The sequence below is a fragment of the Pogona vitticeps genome, chromosome 14 (assembly GCF_051106095.1).
Source record: "Pogona vitticeps strain Pit_001003342236 chromosome 14, PviZW2.1, whole genome shotgun sequence".
Classification (NCBI taxonomy): domain Eukaryota; kingdom Metazoa; phylum Chordata; class Lepidosauria; order Squamata; family Agamidae; genus Pogona; species Pogona vitticeps.
The window spans coordinates 4,264,174-4,287,282 of record NC_135796.1 but is presented as its reverse complement, the minus strand read 5'-3'; the positions used below and the strand labels follow the sequence as shown (position 1 = coordinate 4,287,282).

At 40.5% G+C, this 23,109-nt stretch overlaps 1 protein-coding gene across 19 annotated transcripts in view; it reads left to right on the top strand.

Annotated features, from left to right (window-relative positions):
- The window catches only part of CIT (citron rho-interacting serine/threonine kinase), a 133,302-nt gene that overhangs the window by 16,827 nt on the left and 93,366 nt on the right, over positions 1-23,109 (top strand). For 16 of the 19 annotated variants that reach the window (XR_013539169.1, XR_013539170.1, XM_078381611.1 and 13 more), the window contains exons 9-10: positions 1,521-1,674; positions 10,618-10,798. Coding sequence is in view for 14 of the 19 variants with exons in the window: in XM_078381611.1 (XP_078237737.1) it covers positions 1,521-1,674; positions 10,618-10,798 (335 nt within the window). In the remaining 5 variants the exon portion in view is untranslated. Of the gene's footprint in view, positions 1-1,520; positions 1,675-9,437; positions 9,664-10,617; positions 10,799-23,109 lie in introns of those variants that run through there. The other 3 variants (XM_078381615.1, XM_078381617.1, XM_078381616.1) reach the window with 2 other exon arrangements.

Here is a 23,109-nt window from a genome sequence, read left to right as displayed (position 1 = left end):
TTTTTGGGGTTTAGTTTAATTCGCACTGATCAGCCAATAACAATACCTAATTCAATCATAACTTGAATTTTACCCAAAGCTGTATGTATTTTACAGTTTAAAATCAACAACTCTTGTGTTATAAACTGATATTTTGCAGCATCGAACAGGAAATTTTATTGCCTGTATCTTAATAACACAGATTTTCAAGATTGTTGTTATTTGCATGGTTTAGTCTACTTCTGCTAACCTTGGGAAAGCACAAAAGTCCCATCTTGAAATACTGGAAATTTTTGTAGGGCAGTCCTGTGGTATCTCAGAATTCCTTACTTGTAGGGCAGTCCTGTGGTATCTCAGAATTCTGTACTTTGAAGTTTTCATTTGCATAGGTGCCAGAAAAATTATTTTCTATAAAAAATAGCTAAGATTCTTATTTATTTATATTTATTTATTTATTTTATTTATATCCCGCCTATCTAGTCAATAGACCACACTAGGCGGCTCACAACAGGGGTACAACAATAACTAAAAACGAATTTACAAAGAAGAAAACTTTCAACCATGAAATTATAAACTAAGAAAAAGAAAAAAGGAAAATCAGGATTAGCTAAGGGGGGGTGGGGGGAAGGCCTGCCGAAACATCATTGTCTTTAATTGCTTTTTAAAAATACCCAGCGAGGGGGCCGCGCGAATGTCCGGGGGAAGGTTGTTCCAGAGGCGAGGAGCCACCGCCGAGAAGGCCCGATTTCTTGTCTTCTCCTTCCGGGCCTCCCTCGGCGTTAGGCTCCTCAACCTCACCTCCTGGCTCGCGCGAGTGACATGGGTAGAACTTGGTGGTAGAAGGCGTTCCGCCAAATATCGAGGCCCTAAACCGTTTAGGGCTTTGTACGTGAGCATCAACACCTTGAAGTCGATGCGGAATCGGATGGGCAGCCAGTGCAATGCGGCCAGAGTGGGCGAGATATGTTGGAATTTTCTCACCCCACTAAGGAGTCTGGCCGCCGCGTTCTGCACCACCTGAAGTTTCCGCAGCAGCCTCAAAGGTAGCCCCACGTAGAGCGCATTACAGTAGTCTAATCTTGAGATTACGAGTGCGTGCACCAAAATGGTGAGCGCCCCAACATCAAGATAGGGCCGCAGCTGGGCCACCCGCCTAAGATGGTAAAAGGCGGGAATCTGCAGTCTGAGGCTGTTATTCTGTCGCTTCCTTGCACGCTTATGGACAGTTATGTTTAACTAATTCTTTAACTGCACCGCAACAACATAAAAGTTTATGAATAGAATCCAAATAATTATGTAAATCATCTGTGTGTCTGAAGGAAATACAGACTTGTATAGTTTAACCAGTGGTTTAATTCCTGTTTGCATAATTAAGGAAAGTGTGAAATACAGTTTGCTGTATGGCCTAAGAAGATACAAATTCAAATGGTCCACTGGGTGTCTATAAACTCTTTTGCTTGACTAAAGTAGCTTTTTAGGCAGCAACCTTTCACATTTGAATTCTTTCTACCGAGTGAGATTTATTTTTGTTTGAAATGCAGAGGTTTCTGAAGTTCCCTGAGGATGTGAAAATCAGCAATGAATTTCTTGATCTACTGCAGAGTTTGCTGTGTGGGCAGAAAGAGAGACTAGATTATGAAGGCCTTTGCTCTCATCCATTCTTTTCCGCAATAGAGTGGAATCACATTCATAATGGTGAGTAGCATTTTTCAGTGATGTGATCGATCATGTTAGTTTGTTTGAGCAAGCATAATAAGAACAAAAGAAAACAAATATGTTGTGGCATATTAAAGATTTCAGTGGGTCCCTTTGTGGTTTCTGAAAAAGCTCACACGGAAATAAATATGTTAGCCTCTAGTCTGGCACAATACTTCATTATACACGGGAGTAACATGGTGCTGATAAAATATAATTGGAGTTACCATATTCTCTGATGGAATCCCATCCAAGTACTAGCCAGACGTGGCCCTGGCTAACTTCTAAAATAAGGCAAGGTTATTTATGTTACACTGTTATAGTTCTAACCTCCGGTGAAGGAACTAACTTGAGAAAGACAATTTAGACCCCTTCTTTGGTGCAGACAAAGTAAAATAAAGAACGACAAACTCCCCCCCCCCCACCCGTTAATATAGCTAGCAAACTAGTTCAGGGAAGTTAATAATACTAATGTGTTGTCAAGTCAATTCGGATTTATTTATTTCAAATATTTTACCCCACCTTTCTTCTTAAAAAGGCCTCATATGATTAAAAGACAATATTTAAAGCTAAAAAGTAAGTATACAAATGCTAGGAAGGATCAGATACCCACACAACAAGACTGTAAGGAAAAACAAGACAAAAAATAGATTCAAAGCAGGAAGGCCCAACAGTGTTTAACAATGCCACTCAGGCTATCAGTCACGAGGGGAAGCTGGCCTGCAGAGAAAGGTCTTTGCTTGCTTGCAGAAGGACAGCCAAGATGGAGCCAGTCTGGCCTCCTGTAGAAGAGAGTTCTAAAGTCTGGGAGCAGCCACAGAGAAGGCCCTCTCCTTTGTCCCCGCCAAAGCACCTGTGACGGCAGTAGGACTGAGAGAAAGGCCTCTCCTGATGATCTTAACAGTTAGTAGCAGTTTCCAGGGTTTTATAGGTAGAGAATACTCAGACGGTTTACCATTCCCTTCTTCTGAGGGCATCCTGACCGTGTAGCTTGCCCAAAGCTACATAGGCTGGCTCTATCTTAGGAGGCGCAGTAGGGAAGTAAATTCCCAATCGCTGACCAAAGACCTACACCTCTGAGCTATCCAGCAAGCTAAGGGAAGTCTAGTCTGCAAATATTGTACGAAGCTGCCTGCCAATTCATGTCCCAACTTGTGCAGAACATGGGATGTTATTTTTAAAAGGTGATTAGTTACTGTTACAGTTTTAGGTGGCAAAGTAGGTAGCTGCTTACATAGCTACAATTTTTGAAGAGTAACTCTTTATAGATCAAAATAACATTTTTAATTGTATGGAAAAGAATCCTTTGCTATATGGGCAGCTGACTTGTGATACACAAAGTTGCTTTCTGTCCATCTTGTCTACAACTGTAACAGAACACCAGACACTGGCAGAGCAGAACATGGGGACAGTATGAGCCGGCCCTTGCAACATACGACATTCTTCCTCTTCCACCTAGTGAAGCCACACTCCTCTTGTTGTAAAATAACTAAAAAGTAATCATTTCAGCACAAAAGCAATGCAGTTGGTGTTGGCTCAGTTACAAATGTAACCGAATATACCTTCATTACTTGGGGGCGAGGGGGAGAATAATTTGCAAGCAACTAGTCACTTATGAGCTTCAGAGCTGTTGGATCATGATCTGAAGTCCTTTGTGTTATCTTCCTGATCTCCAGTTCAGTGGATGAGCACAAGAGTGAACTGAACCATGAATCTTTTGTAACTAGGCAATCTAGAGGGCGATTTGCCATTCACAGGAACTGCCCAAACTTAAACCATCATCTGAGACATCTCAGTATCTCCTCTTGCCTTGGTGACTTCAGCAACCTTTTCCCCCCAGTCTACATCTTGTAATACGTTTTTATCTGCTGTTGCTATTTTGTGTGCTTTAATGATTTGTATACTGAATGTGTTTTTTATGACTCAATTCTTTACTCCATATATTAAAGTTTGCAATAAACAGCACTGTTGGGGTTTTTAGTTTGGATAGCAAGTTGGAAATTGTTTTAATAACAATAACAATACTCTAATTTGTAGCATTCAACCAACAGTAAAAAAAAACAGTGTTGTTCTAGCTGTTGTTGGATTGTACTTCCCATAATTCCTCATTGTAGTCACTGTTGGTTGGGATTGATAGGGTGTGGAGTTCAACAGCATCTTGAGGGCTGTACATTCCTCATGTATTGCAGAGAGAGCTGGCGGTAATGCATAACAATTCAGAGCAAGTTTTTGATGCTCTAATCTGTCTCATTGGAACTGACTTGATTAAAAAAAGAAAAGGAATCCAATGAAACAGGACTGCAAAAGCTGGGGAACAAATGCTGCCCCCGTGTAATGTTTGCTGTGGACTCAGTGAATAACAAGGATGCAAAGAAAGCTGTAGTGCTTGGTTCATAACAGGAAAGAAAGCAAGATGGTCAAGGTAGGGAAACCCAGGATGATTTCTATAAACCCAGGTCTCTTGCAGATCAGTGACAGGAACTAGCTCCAAAGCTTGTTTTACTTGAGCCCTCTAATTAGCACAGTGGTTCCCAACCTTGTGTCCCCCAGATGTTCTTGGGCTCAAACTCGCAGAAGCCTTCACCACTAGCTGTGCTGGCCAGGATTTCTGGGAACCACTGGATTAGCAGATAGAGGCAGCACTTTAATTTAAAATCTTGCTTGTCAAGGTGCGGGGAGAGGACCTGTGTCTTGGGAGAGTACACATTTGCAAGAAGAACTGATGTGTTTCGAGACTCATAAAATGTAGTCTCAGACCCCTATGAACTCCATCTAGAAAGCTTGACTGCTGAACACATTTTTATAAGGAAATCAACACATTCTCGTTCTCAAGATCATTTTTGAGACAGAAAGACATAACTCTGAATTACTTGAAGATTGACTAGACTGGGGCAGTGAATGTCTGATCTTCCAGATGTTATTAGATTGCAACTCACACCATCCTTTCCCATCGGCTATGCTGGCTAGGTTTGCAGCACTATACTTTCCCCACACCTGGATTAAGCAAATACATTCAGGAGCCGCTGTGAGGAAGAAATCATTCACTGATCCAAACATTATCAGAACACTGCTCTGGAAGGCTAAAGAGAATGCAGGCTTCTAGTTTTATTCATTTTACTTTTTTGAGGAAAATGCAGAGTTCTAACCTTCTACTGAAGTGTTTTGATTGTAATCGGAACCTTCCATTTAATGCTGTTTTTCCTCTGAAAAGAAATAATCTATATCCCCACACCTAAAGACGATGACTTGCTTTAAAACTAAATTATGCCTTATTGATATTACAAATAAGCTTTAATTATGGTGATTATGAATTTTCTTACATTGGAGTAATGAGGTTGAGGGTAGTCTTTATTGCTTTTGTGGCAATTCAGACTCGTTTGGTCACTTAAACCTATGGTAAAGCACATTTTTCCACTCCTTTCTTTGTACAGTGTAAATGGTGTGTTTAGAGGGGTTAATGTGGCCCAGCCTTAATTGCATTCCTTCCTTTATTTGGCTCCAAACCTTGCAGTTGAACTACTGGTATAATGTTCAGCTTCTCACAGACTTTTGGATAAGGACCTGCCTTTGTCCCAAGGCCTGGGCATCCCTTGGACCTCCGAGATGGACCACAGCTTCCTAGCTTGCCGCAGCAGCCCAAGCTGTTCCCTCTTTTCCTCCTCCTTCTGTTAGCTCCAGAAGCAGCAGTGGCAGAACACACTATGGAACTGTGACATGTTAATTTTCTTATGCCCTGTAAATACCTTAAGCCTCCAATCACCGGTCAGTAAGATTGGAATTGAAACATTTGATTGGGGAGAAAATTGATTATAGACGGGATGCAAAAGTCAGTGCAAGAATGTGTGGCAGAGAAGCCGCTTTTTCCTAAGTTATGAAAATGAAGTAGTGTCAGAAGTGGCCGAACTAAAACCTACCCCATTATGCTGGTGCGACAGATATCTTGGCAGTAGACCTACCTCTCAGTCAAAAGAAAGGGAGGCCTGGTGTATCCTCCTTTCCCAGGAGACCTATCTAGTGGCAATAGGAGTGATGGTGTAGTGATGAGCATTTTTTTTGCTATTGTATCCTATGTCCCCACAAAAAAAGTCCTTAAGGATGCTAACAACATTAACAGCAATTTTAAAATGCAATATTAAAATAGCTGGATTTTGCACCATAGAATTAAACTTTTAATGTGATTTTAAATATTGAAAAAAACATTTACTAGCAAATTAGTACATATTTAAGATGAAGTTAGCAAACACTCAGTTGGTTTAACCTTTATGGAAAAAATGGAATACTGTTTACATACTGATTTGAGCTTACCAGAGCAATGAGGATTTACATTCATTATGCAGCCATGACTGCTTCATAAGGCGAGCCACCTGAAAAAAGATAATTTGAGACTGATATTTTAATGGTCTAGTTTGGTATTGTACTGATTTGTTATTTTATTAATTATATTTATGAAATATAGCATTTTAGTTAGTTCTCTGATGTTAAATCAGAACTGACTTGTAGCAGCCCTAATAGAGCTGCCAAGGATATACAGTATTTAAGAAGTTCCGCTCCTACAGGGAGCTTCCATAGCTGGGCAGGGATTCAAACCCAGACCTGAATCCTAGTCTGTCACTCTCTTCACTACAGGGTACCCTGGCACATTTTTAAAGAGGCAAAATTATAGGACTTAAACCTTACCATGATGGTAAACGTTCTGCAGAAAATGTTCTTGTCCAGTATTAGCACCCCAAACAGCTTGTAGAAATTTGTGTGTGCATGTTGTGGATGATTGTTTCTGTTTATTCTTGCCCTGGTGGCTTCTCTGTTTGAGACATGATCTGTTGTGGCCAGTGCCCTTCATAAGGGCCTCTCCTGGCATTCTCCTTATATACATTTAGATGGCAAGCTAAGACCTCCCTCTATGAGTCAGGGATTTAATCTTAAATGTGTTCAGTTTTTATTATAAGGTGTTTTTTTGTGGTCTTTTTAATGGATCAAAATTTCATTGTTTTAATACAGTTGATTACAATATTTGTTATGTTATTGTCTGTTCTGAAATGTTATGATTGTAAACTACACCAATGGAAATTGCCTATTTGACAATATCCGTTTTTAATGTGAGCTTAATAAACAATTAGGAATTTTGTTTCCTGTATAACAGTGAGTGCAGTATGTTGACCTTTCGTGACAGGAACCACTGTATGTGAGGATAAATTCAGTTGACTGTCCCAACCAGAGTAATGTATATTAAATGTTTTTAATGAGACTTATTTCAGAGCAAATGTATCTAGCAAAAGTGCAATGACCTTTGGTGACTTTATTGCTTCATTAGTTTCAAATGAACATGTTTATGGGACAATCACCATTTGTTTCATTATGTCGTGGGTGTGATTGGAACACACCTAGAGTTTTGGTTTCTTGGTGGGTTTTGGAGGTGGAATAATAAAGAAGTGAGAGAGGCAACCAAAGTAATTTATTCCAACCGGTGGTGGTACCCTCTGAAAGAGGAGTACAAAAACATGGATCAATCACACAGCTTTTATAGCATCTTTGATCAAGAAGTTGGAGGGTAGCAACTAATCCCAGAAATCAGCAAGTTACATTTTGACACTCCCCAAATAAGGCAGGTATGTCCTCCTTATGTCTGCTGTGTCCCAAGCCATGTACACAGGACAGTGGAATGTTTCATAATAAGCATTGCAGGTCATTCCCCTAAAAGGGGAGGTCTGATCGGATTAGACACTGTGGGCAGCCTGTCTGGTTATCCAACTCTGTGTGAGGAGACTGGCTGGACTGGTAGATGCTGCCACTAGTTAGGTTAAAGGGTTACATTTCACAGGGCAATAAAATGCAACACAATTAAGTACTGAGGGATATCAGTCATGGGAATAAAGCCATAGAAATAGAAGCATTGATCAGACAAATATCTCTTTAGACAAATAGAAGTGTTGCAAAATAATTTTTCTGTAACAGTTCTGTTCTCCTCCAATGTTCTTTTAGTGCTTGGTTTTCTTTCTTTGTCTTTCCCTTCCTGTTCTGGCACTGAGGCGCAGTAGTCTAGGAGCATGGAGGAACATCCCGCCACAGAAGATTGTCCAGATTAAGAGTAGTTGAAAGATCTGAGAGCCTTTACTGTCACCAGATTGGTCCCTGATCTTCCAGAGTGTGTGAATTGTGGACACGGATTGCCCAGAGCTGACATTCTGGTTATGGGTGTATGTGTGTGTGTGTGCCAGTTGTAGTTCAAAAAGTAACTTTTCAGAGTTCTGAAATGCCCTGTACTTCCTCCCTTTGACCAGCCTTACCTGATAGGGCAGAGAACCAGTGGCTGCTCCCCATGGGTCTTTGTTCAGTCTATGGCACCTGCCACTGTGAAGAATAGCAATGAAATAAGGATGTCTGTTTGCTTTGAAGCAACAGGCATGCTGATCAAGTACTAGGGTATGACTGGAAGGTGCTCCACAGTATTATGAGATCTGTAGAAAGAGGATAGGTATAAGTTCTTGAATACTTAGTATGTGCCAGGATAGTCAGAGAACTTATGTCCAGACACCAAGAAGAAATGCAGGCTATTTGATGCTGTATTTTATTGTTTAAAAATCATCTACCCAGTCCTTTATGGGGCATATATGCTTCTTGAGCTCTTTGGGTCAAATTATTATTGCATCTTAACCATGCCCTTGGCTGGGCCTTGATGTTATATTTTTCTGTCTTTTAAGGATAATTAGAATGCCATATTAGTTTGTGTCCTTCCTTTTCCTTCCTATGTGATAGAGCTGTCTCTTTCCTTTCTAGCATCAAACATGGATGAGTTTTATGTCTGTAATGGCAGTCATGAATTGCTTTAACCTAGGGCTCATGGTTGGTTTTCAAACCTGGTTAAAGGTAACCATAGTGTCTTTTGAACTAACTCTGTATTCACATTGCCTAAAAGTAGGGGAATGAAATAATCCTCAAGGTTAAAAACATCTGAAAACAATTAATTTGCTACAGGCCTTCTGAATTTCAAGACAATCCAAAGCAAAGATTCATGATTTTATCTTTCCCAGCAACTGACAGAGGAGAAGCACTCCTACATGCTGCTATCTTTGCTATTAGACTTTTGGATGAAAGAAGAATGATGGGGAAACCAAGGGGAATGAGTGCCTTTCGCTCTGATTTGAGTTGCAAGTGAAATATTTCCAGAATCTTTTTTTCTTGGTATGTTTAAAACTCGACTAGAAATGATGTTGGAAGTGATACAGTATTTCTATTGTACATTTTTTTGTTTTTTACGTTTTTTTGCTATGTGGGGTTGCATTTGTTTTACTCTGTATACTGCCTATGAGATCAGATATGGTACAGGATGGCATTTTAAAAACTTAAATAATATTATATCTTAAAATAAAACTGACATCATCTCAGATTCAGGAAAAAAATATCAACTTTGATTTTTAAAATGTGTCAAAATAATTTTATTTCAGTCCTGATATATACATTTTTAATCAAAGCAGTGCATAATATCATTGACTTTCACTCACCCTGCCACTTATTCTTAGTTATCATTAACCTCTGGGAACAGCAGTTTGCTGGTCCATCTCCTTTGCAGCATCAGCATTTTCCATGTGAAATCCTGCCAAAGTATGTGAATTAGGAAGAACCTTTTTGAGGGGGAGTGGAATGTATTAATTCTAGTCACTTGTGCTGGTTTCAAAGCAGCTGAGTTGAGAACCGAAGGGTTAAAACTCTTGCCTGCAAAAGGCTCTGGCAGCCTAGAGGGAGCTCGCAAGCTCCAGCAGTGACTCATTCTGCTTGTATCTGTCAGATAACTATCAGCATCTGTCAGGAATAGAGGGAGGCAGAGTTAAAACTCTGGAGCATGCACAGAGTGAGAAGCAGGGTGCCTGCACTGCAGGGACTGTAATGCTGGTTCCCAGTGCTTCATTTCCTCTCAGCCCTTCAGCTGCGAGAGATCTATACGGAATCCATGGTAACAGCGTTGGCACACGGTACATCCATCAGCTTGTGACGGTGAGCAAGCTGGCTGGAGGGATGTCTGTTTCACAGATCCCTGGCTGATTTGCATTGTGCGACAGCTTCCAGTGATTAAATGCATATTTAAAACCAATGAAGGTGCATGATTTTAGTGAAGGAAGCTCTTGCATGCAGGCAGTCCAGCAAGCGGTTCTGCTGCTGTGCATGGTTAGGGGAAACTTCCATTTGCAGGATTTTGCTGTTGCTGATGCTTTTATCTAAAATTGCAGCAAATGTGGATGGGAAATGAAGCTGAAATGTGGGATGCAAGAGACCGTAGAATGCCAGTTGACAGTTGAGGAAATGATTCCTGTTGTTGCCTATTAGATCAGAGTTGGTAGCATTGAAGCTAGACTGCAGTGGTGTCCCATCAAGAGTGTTCAACAAGCTGTGGGGTGGTGGGTTTATTCCTTCTGAAAGGACTGTTGAGATTTAGCCACTGCAGCACTTCTCCAGGCAAGGTTTAATGTACTAATGGGAGACGAAGGTCCGTAATCTGGGCTAGGTTACCACTGCTGCTGTTCAGCTCACGATTCCGTTCTGTAGGTGCAGAGCATCTGGTTTATTTTGTTAGGCAACATAAATGAATCTTTCATGTTCCAGAAAGATTAGGAGAAAGTGTCCTGTGAAACAGAGAAGATTGGGACTTAACATTTTATATCATGTTTAGATGTTGGCTTATTTTTGTTTTTAAAAGGATCAAAGCTGGTTGAAAAGCAGCAAGAGATGCTCTGCCTGCAGAATGGTGGCCATGTTGGTAATTGAAGGGTTAATCTCTTGTTGCTGTAATAGGTTGGAGAGCAGTGGCTCTGCCTGCTGGTGTTAGCAAGATTAAAGGCAGGAGCTGCAGTGCCATTGAAAATGCTGAATGAGAGGGACTTTGACAGCAAACTGCAGCTAATTTTTTTTTAATTCCTTCTTATACTTTATGTTTTTCGGCAAAATCACCAGCTCCTCCCCCCTTTGTGCCTACTCTCAAGTCTGATGATGACACCTCAAATTTCGATGAACCAGAGAAGAATTCACGAATTGTATCCCCTCTGTGCCAGCTGAACCCTGCAGGCTTCTCAGGAGAAGATTTACCATTTGTGGGGTTCTCCTTCATCAAGGCATTGGGGATAGTCCGATCAGAGTAAGTACAAATTGCTGTCGGGTCATGTTGAATAAGACAAAATTTGTGCTTGCTATATTCGCCTGGGTGGTGGAGCGGGGGGACAGTTTTGACTGGTGTTTTTTCTGTTATAGCAAGATGATTCAGGTTTCTCCTTAGCTGTGATTCATGGTATTGGCTTCCTCCTCCCCTTCCTATTATTAACATAGGGTAGGAAATATTCACTTTTTGAGACCAGTTTTATCAGAATAAAATCTTGGTGAAAATCTGTTTGCTGTGTCCTGCAGGAAAGTGAGTGGTTGTGACTTCATGCATTTATGCGTGTGTGCATGTGTGTGTGTTGGTTTGCATGAATTTAGGAGGCATGTCAGGTACTTTTAGATGTTCAGGATAGGGGTGTGTTCTGCTGGTGTGAATGGGCAAAGTGTGGGACATTGGTAAACCTTGCAGCTGTGCAAGATTGGTCAAGTGAGCCATGGAGGTGTGGAGTTGGTTCATTTTGGGGGTCAACCCATAGCCCATTATGAGAGTGGGAACAAGATACTGACAGACCTCATGGTCAAAAGAGACATGCAGAATGAATGGTGCAGAGGTTCATAGCAATTAGCCACCTTATGGGATGACGGAAGGACCTGTGCAACTGTATTGAGAGAGTACAGTGAAGAGTTATCAGCTGTATAATGATGCCCCTTCTGGCTGGTGGGCCCTTGATTCTTAACTGCTGTTGATCAGAAGAAAGCATTCGCATAACATGCCCAGTTGAAGAATGATCATTGGAGTACTAAAATGGATGAGTAAAAATGTAGGGATTTACTTGCCTTGGGATTCTGTGTATTCAAGGTTCTGTCATTTTTCCATGTTGCAATATCTAGGAAGCGCTGCTAAAGGGGAAAAGTCTACTTAGATTGTGTTTCTGAATTTTGAGTGTGAACTCTTGCCAGTATGTGTGGATGATGATTCGCCTAAAACTGAAGCCTGAACGCCTTGGTTTCTGTCCTGGCACCAATGATGTTCCCAGTGTTATGAGTCAGAAAGGAACCTTAAATAGGCCAGCAATTAAAAGGGAGCTTCTTGACTGCCTGTGGTGTCCTCCTACTTGCAGGTGTCGCTTTTCTTGTGGGGGTGGAAGACAAGGGTACACTAAACAGGAATTCGAGGGTGGTAGTGTTGCCTGTCTATGGAGAAGATAATTCTCTCTCAATTAATTTGGTTTTCTGTTTTGGCCTTGACGCTCCTAAAAAGCATTACAGAACCCCCAAATGTGCCTTCATAAGAGCTAAAGCCCTACAGATGTTGCTGGGCTGCAGTGGCTATCATCCTTCACTATTGGCTATGCTGGTTCGGGCCAGTGTAGTTGTACTTCAGAAACATCTGGAGGGTCACGTATTCCCCACCCTGTAGTTTAGAAGAATGGTGGCAGATGGGAAACCTTGCATTTTTCAATGAAAATCTGCAGAGAGTCAGTAAGTTCCTATCTAATTGATGAGGTATTGGTAAACTAATTCACAGAGGCTACATTTTCTAATAGCTATTTTCTGAAATCTCTGTTAAGAGACATTGTATGTACATGGATATCAGATGCTGGTGACAGAGGGAAGACCATATGTCATTCATGCATAATATACTTTCGTCTTGATTCTGGAAATTTTGAGACAATTCTGATTGTTAGTCCCAACCAGAGTAATTGACTTGTTCAGTGAGGCTTATTGAGTCTTGTTTTATTTATCTTAATTTTAATTTTAGTCTTATAGTTTGAGTGAGTCTATCCCCACAATGGAATTTGGCCCTTCATGTTTCTCTTCAGGTTTTTACCTAAAGATCCCATAGGATCCTTCATTCAAGGGAGCTAAATACATTAAAATGCAAATGCTGAGAATGCTGAAGATTAGGCTAAAAAGAGAAATCAGCTTAACAAATGATTAGTCTTCAAAAGAAATCTAAGAATATGATAAAACTGTCTTCCTAAAAAAGACTTTAAACTGTGTATTCTGAAGTCTTTCCTAGTGTTACTAGAAATGCAACATGATTAAATGTAGCAGGCAAGATTCAGATGTCATTTTTTACCATGGAGACTTTAACCGACTTAAGGCAAGCCATTCTCTTTCACCTTCAGATCCCTATTTGCAATATGTGTCTAAAGGCATTGGCCCACCCATGTAGGGTGGTTGTAACCAAGATTATATAGAAGTGCCCTGAGTATTTGAAAAAGTCTACACAGGTTTTATTTTTAATAATATATAATATGATCTTGTTGAAATACTGGACTGGAAGATAACAAATTAAAGGGCTGAGACTGTCTGCTGAGACACTTGGGCCATTTGAGTTGCATTGGAGGTCCAGAGGCACACCGTAGCAGCATAGAGATTGTATTGTGGTTCATACCTGGAGTCAGTGACAATAGAGGGTGAACAAAACAGTTTTGGCATCATATGATTTTCTGCAGTTTTACTATTGGTGTAAATTGCAGAAGAGATAGTAATGGTATTGTAGTTAACTCTCTTCTGCATGGTTGTTAGGGAATTTCTGGTGGATGCATCAGAATTTTTAGAATGCCTTGGAAATCATTTGTTTGACACTTAAGTTTAGGAAAATGTTCTCTCCTTCTAATTACAAATATTGCCATAGGAGAACATTTTAAAATGTAAGCCAGTCTTCATAAGTGATTGCTGAATTCTATGAGTATAGTAACGGTTACAGAACGATTGGATAACTCAGTTGTTTAGACATCTGGCTGCAGAGGTTTGGGAGTTCGATTCCCTGCTGGGCCTCTTTGACAGGAGCTGGACTTGATGATCCATAGGATCCCATTCTGCAGTTCTAAGATTATTATTATTATTATACAGGACATTCCATATCAGAAGCAGTGAATTAACTAAGCATTTCTTGCTGGATCATAGTATCCACAGGTGATGTCATTAAAAAGTAATTAAACATAATGCGAAGATCAGGCAGATGTGATGATTTGGATAACTGCTCAAGGCAGTTAACAATTACTGTATATATTACAGAACTGTGATTCTGTGTGTATAGCTATGCTTTGAACATATATTGGTTTTATCCCAGTTCAAGTAAAATGGCTTCCTTGGAAGAACTGTAGGAATTGTAGTTTAGTGAGAGTGCTGAACATTCCCTGTTACAGATTCCTAGCCTTCCTCATAGAACTACAGTTCCCAAGGTTCCCTTGGAGAAGAAATGCCTCTCCTGCAGAGTGCACTGCATCTGTACTGTTGATATACCTTGTGTTACTGTCAGGGAACAGTTTGTGGTATGGTAGTTAGTATCTTGGACCTGATTCAGTCATCTGGATCTTCCAGCTACTGTACTAAGATGAAATCAGAGTCCTAACACTGTCCATGGAAATGCCTTATAAGCTTGCCTTTCAAAATAATGAGAGAGGTCATTATCAGAAATTTGTGCATCTGGAGCAAATGATGCTAATTGCCCTTCACATTTCTCGCTCTTGAAAATACTTCCATTATGCGTATTAGACACTGTAAAGATGGCTGTATATTTTATGTGGTAAATAGAAATTGAATTTTACAAAAAAAATTTAGGTATTCCTATTTATGGATGCTTGAATCACTTGGAAATATCAATAGTAAGGTATTTCTGCTTGTTATCAGATATTGCATAATACATTACTTGTCAACTGAGGTGTTTTAGGTGTGTTCCACTACCTCTCTGTGGTAGTATATGTGAAGAACAGAACTGAATGCGGAGATGTGTACATTTCCATTGCTTGGATTTGGATTTACTTACTTACTTGCTTGCTTACTTGCTTGCTTGCTTACTTACTTACTTACTTACTTACTTACTTACTTACTTACTTACTTACTTGTGTGTGTGTTTAGTCGTTTAGTCGTGTCCGACTCTTCGTGACCCCATGGACCAGAGCACGCCAGGCCCTCCTGTCTTCTACTGCCTCCCGGAGTTGTGTCAGGTTCATGTTGGTTGCTTCGCAGACACTGTCCAGCCATCTCATCCTCGGTCGTCCCCTTCTCCTCTTGCCATCACACTTTCCCAACATCAGGGTCTTTTCCAGGGAGTCTTTTCTTCTCATTAGATGGCCAAAGTACTGGAGCCTCAGCTTCAGGATCTGTCCTTCCAGTGAGCACTCAGGGTTGATTTCCTTTAGAACTGATAGGTTTGTTCTCCTTGCAGTCCAGGGGATTCTCAAGAGCCTCCTCCAGCACCACAATTCAAAGGCATCAATTCTTCGGCGGTCTGCTTTCTTTATGGTCCAGCTCTCACTTCCATACATCACGACAGGAAAAACCATAGCTTTGACTATTCGGACTTTTGTTGGCAAGGTGATGTCTCTGCTTTTCAAGATGCTGTCCAGATTTGTCATCGCTTTCCTCCCAAGAAGAAGGCGCCTTTTAATTTCAGGGCTGCTGTCTCCATCTGCAGTGATCATGGAGCCCAGGAAGATAAAATTTGACACTGCCTCCATATCTTCCCCTTCCATTTCCCAGGAGCTGATGGGACCAGTGGCCATGATCTTAGTTTTTTTGATGTTGAGTTTCAGACCGTTTTTTGCACTCTCCTCTTTCACTCTCATTACAAGGTTCTTTAATTCCTCCTCACTTTCTGCCATCAGAGTGGTATCATCTGCATATCGGAGGTTGTTGATATTTCTTCCGGCAATCTTAATTCCGGCTTGGGTTTCTTCCAGTCCAGCCTTCCGCATGGTGTATTCTGCATATAAGTTAAATAAGCTGGGGGACAATATACAGCCTTGCCGTACTCCTTTCCCAATTTTGAACCACTCAGTTGTTCCATGACCAGTTCTAACTGTTGCTTCCTGTCCCACATATAGGTTTCTCAGGAGACAGATAAAGTGGTCAGGCACTCCCATTTCTTTAAGAACTTGCCATAGTTTGCTGTGGTCCACACAGTCAAAGGCTTTCGCATAGTCAATGAAGCAGAAGTAGATATTTTTCTGGAACTCTCTGGCTTTCTCCATAATCCAGCGCAAGTTAGCAATTTGGTCTCGAGTTCCTCTGCCTCTTCGGAATCCAGCTTGTACTTCTGGGAGTTCTCGGTCCACATACTGCTGAAGCCTACCTTGTAGGATTTTGAGCATAACCTTGCTAGCGTGCGAAATGAGTGCAATTGTACGGTAGTTGGAGCATTCTTTGGCACTGCCTTTCTTTGGGATTGGGATGTAGACTGATCTTTTCCAATCCTCTGGCCACTGTTGAGTTTTCCAAACTTGCTGGCATATTGAATGTAGCACCTTAACAGCATCATCTTTCAAGATTTTAAATAGTTCAACTGGAATGCCATCACCTCCACTGGCCTTGTTGTTAGCCAGGCTTTCTAAGGCCCACTTGACTTCGCTCTCCAGGATGTCTGGCTCAAGGTCAGCAACTACATTGTCTGGGTTGTCCGGGATATCCACATCTTTCTGATATAATTCCTCTGTGTATTCTTGCCACCTCTTCTTGACGTCTTCTGCTTCTGTTAGGTCCCTCCCATTTTTGTCTTTTATCATGTTCATCTTTGCGCAAAATGTTCCTCTAATATGTCCAATTTTCCTGAACAGATCTCTGGTCTTTCCTTTTCTGTTATCTTCCTCTATTTCTTTGCATTGTTCATTTAAGAAGGCCCTCTTGTCTCTCCTTGCTATTCTTTGGAAGTCTGAATTCAAGTTTCTGTAACTTTCCCTATCTCCCTTGCATTTTGCTTCCCTTCTCCTCTCTGCTATTTCTAAGGCCTCGTTGGACAGCCACTTTGCTTTCTTGCATTTCCTTTTCTTTGGGATGGTTTTCGTTGCTGCCTCCTGGACAATGTTACGAGCCTCTATCCAAAGTTCTTCAGGCACTCTGTCCACCAAATCTAGTTCCTTAAATCTGTTCTTTACTTCCACTGTGTATTCATAAGGGATTTGGTTTAGATTATACCTGAGTGGCCCAGTGGTTTTTCCTAATCTCTTCAGTCTAAGCTTGAATTTTGCTATGAGAAGCTGATGATCAGAACCGCAGTCAGCTCCAGGTCTTGTTTTTGCTGACTGTATAGAGCTTCTCCATCTTTGGCTGCAGAGAATATAATCAATCTGATTTCGATATTGCCCATCTGGTGATTTCCATGTATAGAGTCGCCTCTTGTGTTGTTGGAAAAGAGTGTTTGTGATGACCAGCTTATTCTCTTGACAAAACTCTATTAGCCTTTGTCCTGCTTCGTTCTGAACTCCAAGGCCAAACTTCCCTGTTGTTCCTTTTATCTCTTGGCTCCCTACTTTAGCATTCCAGTCCCCAAGAATGAGAAGAACATCTTTCTTTGGTGTCAGTTCTAGAAGGTGTTGTAAATCTTCATAGAATTGTTCAATTTCAGTCTCCTCAGCAATGCTGGTTGGTGCATAAACTTGGATTATTGTGATGTTGAATGGTCTGCCTTGGATTCGTATTGACATCATTCTATCATTTTTGAGATTGTATCCCATTACAGCTTTTCCCACTCTTTTGTTGACTATGAGGGCTACTCCATTCCTTCTACGGGATTCTTGTCCACAATAGTAGATATGATAATCATCTGAGCTGAATTCGCCCATTCCTGTCCATTTTAGTTCGCTGATGCCCAGGATGTCGATGTTTATTCTTGCCATCTCCTGTTTGACCACCTCCAGCTTCCCAATGTTCATAGATCTTACATTCCAGGTTCCTATGCAGTATTTTTCTTTGCAGCATTGGATTTTCCTTTCACTTCCAGGCACGTCCACAGCTGAGCGTCCTTTCGGCTTTGGCCCAACCACTTCATTAGCTCTGGAGCTACTTGTACTTGTCCTCCGCTCTTCCTCAGTAGCATGTTGGACGCCTTCCGACCTGAGGGGCCCATCTTCCAGCGTCATATCTTTTAGCCTTTTGTTTCTGATCATGGGGCGTTCTTGGCAAAGATACTGGAGTGGCTTGCCATTTCCTACTCCACTTACTTACTTACTTACTTACTTACTTACTTACTTACTTACTTACTTACTTACTTACTTACTTGGCACTTAAAGTTAGATTATGTGAGATGCTAAATAATTTGTTAGACACAACATCTTTTCTTGTCAGCAGTTTCTTGAATAATACCTATTAGAGAGAATAAGTCTTGAGTAATACTGGTTTAACGCATATCTGAAACAAAAATTTGGCTTCTAGAAAAAGTCATAGTATGAGACATTCAATGCATCTACAATAAATTTGTCAAATTTCAGAACCATGCACGTCGCTTGGTTTATGTTGATCCAAATTGGGTGTAATTTGGTTGGTAGATGCTGTCCATTGACTGAATTGGCAAGGATTGATCCAAGACAGTGTCACCTCTACAATAATGTGAAATGTATATTCTATCCTAAGAGACTATTAATCTAGTGCCAGGAAAAAAGGCTGTACTCACAGAGTCATGTTGGGAGGTGAGGATGAAAGATAGCAATGCTGAAAGTTACTTCTAACACTCAAAAAACAATGTAGAGCTCCTGTAATGTGTATGTCTGTGCACGCGCGCGTATGCCTGTGTGTGCATGCATGAGCAAAGAAACAAAGTGTTCCTTCATACAAAATAAAATAAACCCCTGTGCTTAGAAGAACAGGATGTTAGGAGAAGGACTGACTTGTTAGTTTTTTAGTGCTTAGGTTATCAGATAAATTGAAAAAAAAAAACCACCTCTCTGAACATTTCTGCCCATGGAAGCTAGGAGCAGCACAGTGGACACAGAGTTAGATAGATGAAAGTAGAAACTGGCTTTTGCGTAGTCCAGACAGACTATCAGGAGTTCTGGACTTAGCAGTTACAGGTGTATTAGTTTGCACATGTGGACCATTTCTGTTTTGCTTCTGGTAACAAAACGTCTTGGGCTAGCACTGCCGAGAACTAGGCCATAGAAGAACTGAGATGATGGTAGGTATGTGGGTGGGTATGCACTTACTGGTGTTCTCCTTATAGTGAAAGAACCATCCAATTGATTCAAGCTCTGAGAAAAAATCACATTACTATATCTGTTAATTTATTTAAGTTAATTAAGACCATTGGTTCACAGGGCATAATAAGGTCTACTCTATACATTAAAGGCTGAGGTTCTCCAAGTTTTCAGGCAGGAAAAGCTGGGAAACTTCTGCATGCAAAGTATATTTACAAGTTGACAAGGTGGGATTATTCTCATCTCTTCATCCCTTTCCACAATGTTTGAATAGCATGAGTTTTACAGCTCAAAATTAGGCATAGTGACACAGAGGATGTGTTAGGCCTGTGCATGCTGGTGTCTTTGCACATCTGTGGCATGCAGAAATTACAGCAGATGCATATAAGCTGGGCTTATAGACACCTGGACACTGTTGTGTTTCTGCACCATACACTTAATTTTACCTGATTTTGAAAATATAAAAATTGGCCTGCTGTCAATGACATTCCGTATTATTGTTTGTAACTGAAGTTGATGTGCGAGTTGTCTCCCCCCCCCCCCCCAAGCCTCTGAGAAGATCTTGGGCAACCCTTTGAAGTAGTCTGCTAACTTGTTTTTCAATATCTTTCATCCTCCAAATGGTTGTAAGGGTACTTTAAAAACAATAATCAACAAAGACCTTAAAAAAAATTGAAGCCTGTTAAAATTTTTGAAGACATTTACCAAATTTGTAGCAAAAGTGAATTCAAGTCATTTTCCAAAGATGATAAACAAAAACAAGTTTTCCTTCATGTGTCAACAACACTGAGTTGGCCATGGATTTCAAATGAATGAGCATTTGATGGGAAAGATGAAAATGTCTTTTTCCTAGGAGAAGCTTTAACACAGAGTTGGGTGACGGTGACCAGTCATCCCTCACTTCTCTTTTAATGGCGAGGATTGATAGGAGCTGCAGTTTAATAACGTCTGAAGTTTTTTTTTTTTTATCTTTGCCAGGTAGGATGTGAGCAAGGGCAGGATGGAAGAAAAGCTTACCTGTTGAAGTTGTGGTATCAAATACCCCGGACCACTTTAAGAGGTTAGGTCAGATAGTTTATCTTATCAAAACAGGGAGTCATCTAGCATTTTTCAGACTCAGAAATTTATTATAGCATGAGATTTCATGGTCCGTTTTCTGTGATAACATTGATTGTTATCTTAGAAATTATACTGAACCAAATTTTAAAGTTTTCATGGTTAAAACCAGTATGTTGAATTTCATTTGGAAGCAGATTATCAGGTTCTTTTAAAAATTGGTGTAATGCTATCCAGTTGACTAACACCAGCTGGTTATATTGTGTTGAAGAAGCTAAAGTTGGTGAGCTGTCTTTTCATATAGTTCCATATAAACAACAGGTGCATCTAAGATTCTAAGGCTTTGCCTAAATTGCAGTAAAAAATTAATTGGTCTGAAATGTGTGGCCAAAAAGGGGTAGTACTGTTAAATTGGAGTCATTTCACAAAAAGTTAGTGTCTGGAAAAAAAATTCTCCCCAGGTAGCTTTAAACACTTAGATATTGTACAGAACTACTATTACGTGGGGGAAAAGATTTTGTGGAAACCGAAATGGGCCATTCATCAGCTAGCACTGCACAGTGATGACCTCAATCAGTTTGCTTTTCTGCAGAGTCCTTGATTAGTACTATGTGCTTTGGGAAAGAAATAGGGCAGTCTGTGCTCCAAGGAATTTAATACACTGTTAAAGTCAGTCTTAAGCACATTTGCTGGGAAGAAAGTTCCATAGATTTTTACTGAATTTCCCTCATGAACCAAAAGGCCAAGTTGGAAAAGTTTTCCCTTGAATGTATGCATTTAGAGATACAGTGGTGCCTCGCTTAACGACGATAATCCGTTCCAGGAAAATCGCCATTAAGCGAAAACATCGTAAAGCAAAATTAAAAAAAATGCATTGAAACCCATTCAGTGCGTTCCAATGGGGTAAAAACACCAGCGTCTAGCGAAGATCCTTCATACGGCAGCCATTTTCGCTACCTGTATAGCGAGGAATCTGTCCCTAAACACAACGGGGAGCCATTTTAATTACCTGGTGGCCATTTTGAAACTGCTAATCAGCTGTTAGAAAAACATTGTTTTGCGAAGAATTGGTTCCCGAAGCAGGGAACTGATCATCGCAAAGCAAAATCCCCCCATTTAGACCATCGTTTTGCGATCACAATTGCAATTGCAAAAAGTTTGTCATGAAGCGGATTCGTTGTAATGCAGGGCAATCGTAAAGCGAGGCACCACTGTACTTTTTAATGACTGTCATTGTCCTCAGAACTGAAATGCTTTAAAGTTATTTCAGTTAATAACATAATTTGATGTTAGCTGCCCCAAATGCTCTTGATGTTGTCCATTACAGGGCAAAAATAATCTGATATATGTATGTATACTGGGGACAAAAGGGAAAGAAAGGAAGAGTGGAAGCTGAAGGTTAAATGAGTTTTAAATCTTTCTGCAGGAGGAATGGCAAACAAGAAAGATGTTGCAATTAGTCCAAAGATTAGCCACTATGTAGAAGAGCTTTTAATAGGAGGTATAGAGAGGAAATGATGGAGCCTGGAAATCTTGAAAAGAGGGACCAACATTTGGCAAATAGAAAACTTAATTGGTTTATATTTACAGTTCATCATTTTTACCCTGTGCTCCAGCCAAAAACCCACCTAAAGTAGCTTTCACATAGCAAGAAAAATAGTATCTGTACCATTAAATAGGTGGTGGTAGTAATCGTTTCTTGTCTTTTTGGCTTGTGCTGACTGTGTCCTTGATTGCAATGACAATGCCTCAATTGAAAATAAGAAGTGAAGGAAACAGCTGGAGGAGAGAGTGAAATTATTCAGTGATAGCAGTGGATGCCAATAGTTGAACACCATGGATCCCTTATTGAGCGTGTGACAGATATGAGTCAATAAAGGAAGCAGAAGAGGAATGGACGATTGAGATACCAGGAATATGAGTGAATTACAGTATAGGTGGAAAAGAGATTATAGTAGTTCTAAACTGACTGGAGTTAGTGAATGTGAATTCGATTTATTTATTTATTTATTTATTTATTTATTTATTTATTTATTTATTTATTTATTTATTTATTTATGTGCCGTCCAGACTACCTGAAGGTCTCTGGGCAGCTTACAGCATTTAAAATACAATAAAAAGGCAAAATAAAAGGGCAAAATAATTAAAATGCAATTAAAATATATACTGTAAAAATTGCCATGAGAGCCACAGCTGATATTATTTCAATTAAAATCCTTTTGGAACAGGAAGGTTTTGACCTGGCGCCGAAATGTCATCAGCGTCTGCACCAGACAAATCTCAGTCAGGAGTGCATTCCATAGTCTGGGGGCAGCTGCTGAAAAGGCCCTTTCTCTACAAGCCTTCCCTCTTATCTCCTTAAGGGACGGCTCTTTCAAAAGGGCCCCCTGGGTAGATCTTAACTGCTGGGCAGGTTCATATGGAAGGAGGCGGTCCTTCAGGTATCCAGGGCCCAAGCCGTTGAGAGAGGAGAAATCTGAGCAGAAGTGAGTGAATTCAACTGTGGATAGACTATGGCATTTTTATTCATCTTGAGAGTCTCTGAGCAGCTTGGGAGGAAGTAAGGAAGCCAAGACTAAGGTTTGGTGAGCATAGTTTGGTAAGAGTCCCTAGTTTTAAGAGGCTGTTGAAGATGCTTCTTGTTGGGATGAATAGTCCCAAAGATACAGTGGTGCCTCGCTTAACGGGTGCCCCGTTTAACGACGAATCCGCATAGCGACGAATAAACCATTGCGATGGTTTAGATAGGAAAAAAATCGCTTTGCGATGATCGGTACCCTGTTTCACATACCGATCATCGCATAGCGGTGATTTTCTAACAGCTGATCGGCGGTTCCAAAATGGCCGCCGGGTAAAAAAAAATGGCTGCCCGCTGTGTTTTTGCCTGGATTCCTCGCTTACCGGGCAGAAAAAATGGCCACCGTATGGAGGATTTTCGCTTAAAGGTGAGTTTTAAGCCCATAGGAACGCATTGAAGGGGTTTCAATGCATTCCTGTGGGCTTTTTTAAACTGCATAGCGACGAAATAGCTTTGCACTGATTTTTGCTGCACGGATTATCGTCGCTATGCGGGGCACCACTGTATCTGAAATAATTGTTTAAATAAATCTTAATTTCCTGCTAATTTAGATCTGCTAAACTGTTTTCTCATTTGTATTGCATATATACATTTTAAGAAAGCATAAAGATTAATATAGTAGTTAAAACATACTGGTTCTAGGAACCTAATCCTTCGGCCATGCAACCTTTACACATGACAGACATATTTCTTTAGAAAAAAGAAACAGTTTAAAATATTTTTTTCTAATAAGTCCCAAGGCTACTAACCTATCTCATTTATTAAAAGTAAGTCCTTTTGATTTCCAAAGTGGGGCCA